At 35.6% G+C, this 10094-nt stretch overlaps 1 protein-coding gene across 1 annotated transcript; it reads left to right on the forward strand.

Annotated features, from left to right (window-relative positions):
* Positions 1–124: 124 nt before the first annotated feature.
* LOC127851294 (mitochondrial import inner membrane translocase subunit Tim13-like) lies at positions 125–9824 on the forward strand. Its single transcript, XM_052384995.1, has 3 exons — positions 125–271; positions 5981–6049; positions 9665–9824. Exons 1-3 carry the CDS (start codon positions 161–163, stop codon positions 9758–9760), a joined length of 276 nt encoding a protein of 91 aa, XP_052240955.1. The 5' UTR covers positions 125–160; the 3' UTR covers positions 9761–9824.
* Positions 9825–10094: the final 270 nt, after the last annotated feature.

Here is a 10094-nt window from a genome sequence, read left to right on the forward strand (position 1 = left end):
ATTTTATTCATTTATTTATCGATATGTACTGGCAATTTACATAGAAATCAGTATGTCTTTTTTGGTTCCAATTTTCAGCGACTGATGCAATTCGGTAAAATATTAGACATGCCCCAGGTGTAAACTCACATGGTTTACGGATAAGGTCAAGTTAGTCGAAATGGACTTTTCATCAGGATCATCAGGTGGTTTTAAGAATAAAGACGTTGAAAGTCAACTCAGAGCTGTGCAGAATGAAATCAACATGAAGTTAGCAATGGAAAAGCTCCAGGTAATATGGAAACATCAGGGTTTTTGGAAAATAATTGTTCCCTATGTCTATGAAGTATGATATATAATCAATAAATCTACTATGACCTTCCAAAACTCTGAATTATCAAGAAGGCAATAATCTAACCTATAATTCTTATAATTTCTACCAAGTTTAGAATTATATTATTAGACTGGTTTACCATTTACAGTCGATTGGTGTATAGCGGATTTTAGTGAGTAACGGAAAGGTTAAACGTTTTTTGCAAAATAATTTTATTTATGTTAAGATTTATAGTTTTCTATAAATTGAATACAAAAAGCCTATCATTGTTAAGTCGATTCATGTTATTGTTCACGTGTGTTTACAACTGTTTCTTTTTTGGAAAGCAAAACAAGGTCACGTTATGTACGCACCGTTTTTGTGACGACAGGAAAAGTGCAGAAGAATGGTTTCTTGAATTTTGCAGATTTTGTTTGGTAAACATAATGTTCACTGATGTTATATTTTAGTATTATGTGTCCTTTACAAAAGTAAGAATACGCAGAAACCAAATTGATGCGTACCATATAAAATAAGCATGAAAGCTACAACTCGGGATTTAGTGAATAACGGACATGCGGTGATCCATGTTCAGGAATGTGGGGATTGTCTCACCATAAATATAAACTCAATTGAAGTTGTCCAATACACATGTGGTTAGCGTGTGGCTATGATATATATTTGTGAAAACATCAGTTTTAATGAAAAATGATCAAATTATAATGAAAAATCGATTTCTCTGAAAACATATTTCTCACTATCAAATCTATATATACATGTATATAAGACGGTATTCAACTCAAAATGACCCGAATATAGGGTGCATTGCTTTGAACAGCCATTACTTCATCAATTGTGCAGCGATTTCCATGAACTTGGTCTTATTAAACGCAGAAATGAATTTCCTTTCTGGATATGTACATATATTGCAATTATTTTTTTACAAATGCTGTGTCAAATTTCAAGACATAACACGATGCACATGTAATCCGATAAAGACCTATGCGATCCGTTAATGGCTGAATCAGTGTACCATGAAATTCGCGCTGTAAACAAATAATATTTTTTCGGAAATTTAAAACCGCTGGCATATGTTTCAATAGGAAAGACATGTGTCTATCTAGGTTTAATGGTTTAATTAATGAATGCATGGTCCTAAGCTATCCGTTATACACCAATCTACTGTATGTCTTTTGGAATTTGCTTTTGGTTAAGCTTCACACGCATCTGGCATTTTTTAATGGGTTTAATTCTTGTCCCAACAAGCAAATTCGTTGAATTGATATCCCCTGCCAATATATGCTTCTGGACACAAAAGTGTTATCTTTGACACTCAAAAAAGCATTTTTTCAAGATACAAAGGGCCATAACTCTGTTATGAACAGATGGTGTACAATGCCATTTAGCGTGCTTCATCCTCTTATCCATTTATCCTCTATTCCTATAACTTCGTGCAGCCTTATAAGATCATGTACTTTTTTATGACGTAAACTTCTAAGCAACATTCGAACGCACGTGCCCGAAAACTGTTCACTTTTGTAACCCGAGAATTTCCACAGCCAATAAGACAACAATCATGAGGAACAAACAATAAATATGGTATAAATTGCCCGTTTTTCGGACCTCGTTCCCATAAAAGTAGCCTAAACAACGTTTAAAATCTGCACATTTCCTTGACCAGACAGACGTGGCTATGTTTGTCAATGTTTTGATCGTAAGGGTAGTTTCCCTTGGAGGCCTGTCTCGTATATGTATCTGTTATGAGTAATTTGCATTACAATATATACGATTAAAGTATGCGGAAAAGTTTACCTCCAAATGATGACACGAGACTATACGTTAAGATCGTGATCTGGGACTAATTCTATAAATGTTCTCACTGTGTCCATTTGGGATTTTGTCACAAAACAACTATCATTAGAAGGGGTGACAGCTTTTTATCCCCATTGTGAATATAATGTTATTTAGCTATTTTCTGTTAGTAAATAACACTTTATCTAGACATCTGAATATAGTTGTCGCAGTTCATATTTCGTTTTTATGAAGACCAGTTTTGTTTAAACCATTCTGTTCAATACAATTTATTCATGAAATTCATCTAAAACAACACATATTTAATACAAATAAAGTTTATAACACATATTCACAAAAACATTTATCGGTTATTATAAACACATCCCAGGGCCTCGCTATGAGTATGACGTCATTAAAAACAGTGCACGATCTTATAGGGTAATTTGGTGTGACGCAGACTACGATGTACATGAATGTTTAAAGGTACTTAACTCCAGTATTATTATCTGAAAACCAACATATTTCACTCGTTATTTGTTAAACAAAAGATAAATCATAAAGTACATATCAAGTTTAGTTATTGTCTAATGATTTTTCATGAAAGATATGCCTTTGAAGTTTAAGGTGCACAAACTTATATGTTTTAGAGGCTATATACTCCTATCAAGTTTCAATGAAATCAGCCAAAGCACTTCCAAGATATGGCTCCGGACACACATTAAAAGCATTTTTTCAAGATACAAAGGGCCATAATTCTGTTATTAACAGATGGTGTACTATGCCATTTGGCGTGCATCATCCTTTTATCCATATATATACTCATACCAAGTTTCAATGAATTCCACCAAAGCACTTCCAAGATATGGCTCCGGATGGACGGAAAGACGGACGGACGGACAACGCCAAAACAATTCCCTCTTTGGCGGGGGATAATAGTCTATCTCTTAGATATTGACTCTACAATAGCATGATTTTTCATGGAAACTCTGCTACCTGGATTCCAGTTGGCACTTAAGTTGGTTAAATGAGCAACATTGGCATAAATACACACAAACAGTGGCATAAATACACACAAACAGTGGCATAAATACACACAAACAGTGGCATAAATACACACAAACAGTGGCATAAATACACACAAACAGCTCATATATTTATCCATAAATACACACAAACAGCTCATATATTTATCCATAAATACACACAAACAGCTCATATATTTATCCATAAATACACACAAACAGCTCAAATATTTATCCATAAATACACACAAACAGCTCATATATTTCTCAATAAATCTTAAATTAAAACAACTTACATGTACTTGATGTGGTGTGCTAGTATAATAATGATATTAATCCAAGTTACGGTTCACGATAATGTGTTCGTTTTTGCAATGGAAAACACAGAGTATTCCGAATTTGAAAATGTGCTTATCTATACATCAGCTATCTCCGGAATCCTTGGCAAAATAGATCTAGTGTCTAACTCTTTCAGTGCGGGAACCGAATTTTGAAGGCCTTTGCAAACAGTTTGGATCCAGATGAGACGCCACAGACTTCTGTGGCGTCTCATCTGGATCCAAACTGTTTGCTATTCTGATAGTATTCTTTGAAAAAAAATCTAAGAAAATGCTAATTTGAGAAATTCAGCAGACGACATTTTAGCAGACGACAAATTTCCCAGCATGCAAAGGGCTAATCAAGCTACACAGGCTATCTTCAGAACCTTTGTAAGCTGATTGAATCATCAATTCAAAACATTGGTTTTCATTTTGGTTATGTTTTTTTATCAACTTTTTATTTTGAGCATTTATCCACAAAAAACACGCACATTGATGTCGATGTGAATAGTTATTGTGTTTGTTACAATATATTAGGTTGATTGAATTCGGTTTAATATACAAACTTGAGACTTAATTTTTTGACATGGAATTTGGTTTTATTATGAAGAATTCTGAGCTGTACGTATATACTCATAAAAGCTAAGAGCATTCAAGAAGAACTTAATGCCTACTCATGAAATTTTCAGTTTTCTGCGTAATTGATATCTTGTTGATTCTCTGTAGAATTGTTTGACATTATTAGCTGGGCGTTTTCGGAGAAAATCCGAGGTTTTGTCATAGCCAGCTCATCGTGTCGTCCGCCGGCGTCGTGCTAAAACTTGCACATTTTGCTCTAAAATCAAAGTGCTTCCACCTACAACTTTGAAACTTCATAAATGCACCTTGACGAGTTCCACACGCCACACCCATTTTTGGGTCACTAGGTCAAAGGTCCAGGTCACTGTGACCTCTAAAAAAATATAATCTGACAAGCTTTCATTTATTAAAAACTGCACCCGCAGCCTAGTGTTGGCACCCGTTATGCGGTGCTCTTGTTTTTACGTATGTTACGATATTATTTGAAGAGTTTTATGTCCTTGAACTGAGGCACAGTTAGAATAATAATGTACTTGAATGTGTGGCAATGTAATAATATCTCTCAGTTTTCTGCCTATCAAAATGAAACTTCATAATTGTTTTTTATGTACATGTACAGAGCTCCAGAGAATTTTTTCAGCCAAGGGGTATTTCACTCATGAAATTTTTAATTGATGAGTAAAAATCAAAATCCGATAATTTTAAGGAGTATTTATGTTCAAAGGATCAGAATTAATAATAAATTGTACATGTAGTGTTAACTCGCTATAACAAGCAGTATTGTACACAATAAAGCAATCACTTTTGTTTTATTTAACAGTTTTTCTGTTTGCTTTTTTGCCTTGGCTTATAAGCAGCCATTAATCTCTTTTTTCTGTCTTGATTTGTCAAGCTACTGTTTAGCACACACTGTACAGCCATGATCAAAATCTTCTAAGCTTGGCCCACAAAACTTGTATGTTATATGTGTACATGTATTTCGGCTGCCATTTAAAAAAAATGCTTCACAAAAGATGAACTGTTAGCAAAAATTATATGCTTGAAGTTGGGCGATTTGGGTTTTATCGAATGTGATGTCAAATGTTACCATAGGCGTATTTTGAATCCAAACAATGCAGCGGGGATGCCCGTTGTTGCAACATCGGCCTTTATCGTGGGCCAAAATGAAATGATACCATTCTGACTGAGGAGTAAATTAGGGCGGGAACCACATTCTTTACATAAATGGTGATGTCACTACGTTTTTTACCGGTGTGGACAAAATGAACCAGTCATGTTTACATGAATTTATATGCACTTATAAACCGCTAATACGCATTGAAATTGCACACGATGCGTAATCCGAATTAATCCAGGAGTGTTTTTACTTAACAAAATTTTAAGTCATGCATATTTTCTTTTTTTTCATGCGTATTTTACGCAAATACGCATCTTATCTGGCCCTATGTACATGTAGAAGTGTAAGCTACTATTTTGTATATATATGTCACAATATTCTTTGCATGACTGTGTGCCCTTGAACTTGGGAAAATTGTGGATACTAACATCATGTTTATGTTCAATATTTGGTCGTAAAATTGTCTCTCAGTTATCCGTGTATCATCATGAATCTGTAATTTATGCTATACTGAAGTAAAAGATGTTATTTACATTACTTCGTTATATTCTTTTCAGAGTTATGTTCCCTTGAACTTGAGCAAATGGATACATATATACTTGTACACTTTGTGAATATGCAAGATTTTTTTTGTATGTCACACTATTAGTTTTAGAGTTATTTGGACTTATTGATTGAATGAATCAATTTGAAGCCTTTTTTAATTGTATGTGATCATATTAAAGTAGCAAACACATTTGTTTTAAGGACAAACAACTAATACTCCAGTTTACACCTGCTTGATTTTAACCATTGCAGGGTTATTTGTCTTCCTCAATTATTGTTCTGAGTTTTTTACGTTCTCTTTTCCTTGTAGCTGGCAACAGACAAATGCTTCAGAAAATGTGTGAACAAGCCAGGGTCATCCTTAGACAGCCACCAACAGGTATTGTATCAGTTCCATTTATAATCAAAACTGTTCAGAAATCATCATGATGTTACACACAAAAAAGGACCATTGCTGTGGTGAAAGTTATCCTTCTTTTGTTCATCTATGTTGTTCAGTGAGCTATAATAAAGAACTCAACCTTATGTTGGCAGCAGCAAAATGCTCAGACGTCAGGTTAAAGGGGCCGTCCAACAGATAAAGCGTCGTATCGACGCGATTCGATAGTTTGGGAAACTACGAGAATTACTTATATATAGCTAAAGAATACATCTGCACTAAATATGAGCGTGGATGGTCAAGTGGTCTAGGCGGGAGGCTTTTTACTCCAGGAATCCAGGGGTCAGTGGTTTGAGCCCTGTTGAGGGTTACCTTTTTTCCTTTTTTTAGCTCACCTGTCACGAAGTGACATGGTGAGCTTATGTGACCGTGTGATGTCCGGCGTCTGTTGTGTGTGTTTGTGCGTGCGTCCGTCAACAATTTGTTTGTGTAGACAATAGAGGTCACAGTTTTCATCCAATCTTTATGAAATTTGGTCAGAATGTTTATCTTGATGAAATCTGGGTTGGGATTGTATTTGGGTCATCTAGGGTCAAAAACTAGGTCACTTGGTCAAAAACTAGGTCACTAGGTCAAATAATAGAAAAACTTTGTGTAGACAATAGAGGTCACAGTTTTCATCCAATCTTTATGAAATTTGGTCAGAATGTATATTGATGAAATCTGTGTTGGGATTGAATTTGGGTCATCTGGGGTCAAAAACTAGGTCACTAGGTCAAATAATAGAAAAACCTTGTGTAGACAATAGAGGTCACAGATTTTTTTTATCCAATCTTTATGAAATTTGGTCAGAATGTTTGTCTTGATGATATCTGGGTTGGGATTGTATTTGGGTCATCTTGGGTCAAAAACTAGGTCACTAGGTCAAATAATAAAAAACCTTGTGTAGACAATAGAGGTCACAGTTTTCACCCAATCTTTATGAAATATGATCAGAATGTTTATCTTGATGAAATCTGGGTTGGGATTGTATATGGGTCATCTGGGGTTAAAAACTAGGTCACTAGGTCAAATAAAATACAAACTTGTGTAGACAATAGAGATCACAGTTTTCATCCAATCTTTATAAAAAATTGGTCAGAATGTTTATCTTGATAAAATCTGGATTGGGATTGTATTTGGGTCATCTGGGGTCAGAAACTAGGTCACTGGGTCAAATCATAGAAAACCCTTGTGTAGAAACTAGAGGTCACAGTTTTCATCAGATCTTAATTAAATATTGTCAGAATGTTTGTCTTGTTAAAATCTGTGTTGGGATTGAATTTGGGTCATCTAGGGTCAAAAACTAGGTCACTAGGTTAAATTAAAAAAACAAAACTTTTGTAGACAGTAGAGGTCACAGTTTTCATCCAAACTTAATTAAATTTGACCAGAATATTAATCTTGATAAAATCTGGGTTGGGATTGTATTTGGGTCATCTGTGGTCAAAAACTAGGTCACTAGGTAAAATCATAGAAAAACCTTGTGTAGACAATAGAGGTCATAGTTTTCATCTGATCTTAATGAAGTATGGTCAGAATGTTAATCTTGATAATATCTGTTTTGGATCGTATATGGGTAATTTGGGGTCAAAAATTAGATCACCGGGCCAATTCTAGTAAAACCTTGTGTAGATGCAAGAGGTCACAGTTTTCAAGAAATCTTAATGACATTTTGTTAGAATGTATTAATTAATGAAATCTTTCTTGGGATTGTATACACTACGCGACCCTTGATTGTTGCCTTATTCGCGTAGTCAAGGCGGACAGTTTGCGTTTTGAGTGGAAAATCACCACGATTTCAAGTGATTCGTCACTCCGCCGTCGCGCGAGAGCAAGATAATCTTCGCCCTGATTCCCCTCAATTTTGCGGTGATTCGCCACGATTGGCCGTGATCACAGTGGATATCGGTGACATCGATGATTCGCCAATTCATGCATATACATGTATGTGTCTGATAGAATTTAAGTTGATGTAGCAAGGTTAGTCAGGTGAGCCATTCAGGGCCATCATGGCCCTCATGTTTAAATTGTATTCTTGTTTTTTTACTGGAGATTTTTAGTTCAAATGTTTAAATATATAAATATAAAGCATTTAAAGCATTTAATGACAAGCTTCAATACATGCCAAAATCTGTTGGACGGCCCCTTTAAGGTTCAAATTCATTAACCAGGTTTTCCGAAGGAAAAAACTGGTTATAAGATTGGCGAATGCGGGCGGGCTGGCTGGCTGGCTGGCGGGCTGGCTGGCGGGCGGGCGGAACAAGCTTGTCCGGGCCATAACTATGTCGTTCATTGTCAGATTTTAAAATCATTTGGCACATTTGTTCACCATCATTGGACGGTGTGTCGCGCGAAATAATTACGTCGATATCTCCAAGGTAAAGGTCACACTTTGAGTTCAAAGGTCAAAAATGGCCATAAATGAGCTTGTCCTGGCCATAACTATGTCATTCATTGTGAGATTTTTAAATCATTTGGCACATTTGTTCACCATCATGGGACGGTGTGTCGCACGAAAGAATCACGTCAATATCTCCAATGTCAAGGTCGCTACGACTAAAAATATATATTTTTTAAAAACAAACTTACAAAGGGGGTTAATTTTGTTTGTTCATTTCAAAAGTTCAGTTTGAGTTTTCTCCCTTTATCAGATTTTTTTTTCACAATGAAAACCTGGTTTTGTGACAATTTTGTCCCTTGTTTTTAACTACATCATACATTCACTTCAAACTTCATGCATTGCATGTCTTCAGGGTCTTGTTATTCATTCATAAATACACGAAGCTGTTTTATAAGTCAAAATCTTCATGTTTTTAAAGCTGTTGACTTTCTTGGACAAAGACATTTACCTGCAAATATTTTTTTTGTATGACCCTTAAGCACTTAGAGGTTCCGATTATTGCTATTCCCACAGTACTTTCCCAGGTTTTTGTATTAGAGATAAAAATAATGGCATTCGTATATATATGGGCCGTGCTCTGTGAAAACGGTGTTTAATATATGTGCGTAAAGTGTCATACCAGATTAGCCTGTTCAGTCCGCACAGGCTAATCAGGGACGACACTACGCTTTAATGATATTTTTGTTTCGAAAAAGTCTATTCTTAGCAGAAATCTAGTTTAGGCGGAAAGTGTCTTCCATGATTTGTCTGTGCGGACTGCACAGGCTAATCAGGGACGACACTTTACGCACATGCATTCAACCCCCTTTTCGCAGAGCACAGCTCATATATATTTATACACTGCACCTAAATACAAGTAACATAATAATTTGAGTTTGTAGCTCATTTTGCAACCATTCCAGTCAAAGACTTACCTTAAGCGTGTATCTGTATTGAGTGTGTATAGAGTGCCTAACCAAACAATAACATAGATGAGGCGGAGAATTGTGTTTATTGTGTATTGTTTGGAGATATTGGCTAAAGATCAATGACATTTATTTTGTGGTAAATATTTTAACATAACACTGTATGTGGTGAGAATTCAAGAATGATCTTTATTTTATTTATAGCGTTGATATTGTTTAAAGAATGTGTCTTTAAGTATCAAGTCATTATGAATTATTACTTTTCAGAAATGCCTGGCCAACTGTACTGATCGCTACTTTGATGCCGAGGAGCTGGTGTCGCGTTCATTGCTGACCCGCATGCAGAGTGAGGCTGGAGTCTAACAAAGAATGGCATAGAGACTTGAACAGAGACTTACATGTATACATAGACTGTTTAAAACTAGGGTTGGGGGGGGGAGGGCAACAGAGACTGGTGTATAGAATAATAGACTGATAACACTTGGAAGGCAAAAGAAACATTCAAAATGCAGCTTTGCTTGCAGAGTGAATAGCATTATGCAGATCTGACATGAGGTTGACAATCAAGTTTAACAAGAATACTGTAGAGAGATACCGGTAGATTTATTATTTTTCAGTCAAGCCATTTGTTTGTTTTAGATACAAGCGCAATGTTTGCACTTGATGCTGTATTAAGATTAGAATAAGCTGTCCCTTA

The sequence above is a fragment of the Dreissena polymorpha genome, chromosome 11 (assembly GCF_020536995.1).
Source record: "Dreissena polymorpha isolate Duluth1 chromosome 11, UMN_Dpol_1.0, whole genome shotgun sequence".
In the NCBI taxonomy this organism is placed as follows: Eukaryota; Metazoa; Mollusca; class Bivalvia; order Myida; family Dreissenidae; genus Dreissena; species Dreissena polymorpha.

Excerpts from the sequence above, each read along its gene's own strand:
- LOC127851294 (XM_052384995.1), top strand. The coding sequence starts at position 161 with ATGGACTTTTCATCAGGATCATCAGGTGGTTTTAAGAATAAAGACGTT. Across the intron at positions 272-5,980 it reads TAGCAATGGAAAAGCTCCAG|CTGGCAACAGACAAATGCTT; the intron begins GTAATATGGAAA and ends TTTTCCTTGTAG. Across the intron at positions 6,050-9,664 it reads CCTTAGACAGCCACCAACAG|AAATGCCTGGCCAACTGTAC; the intron begins GTATTGTATCAG and ends ATTACTTTTCAG.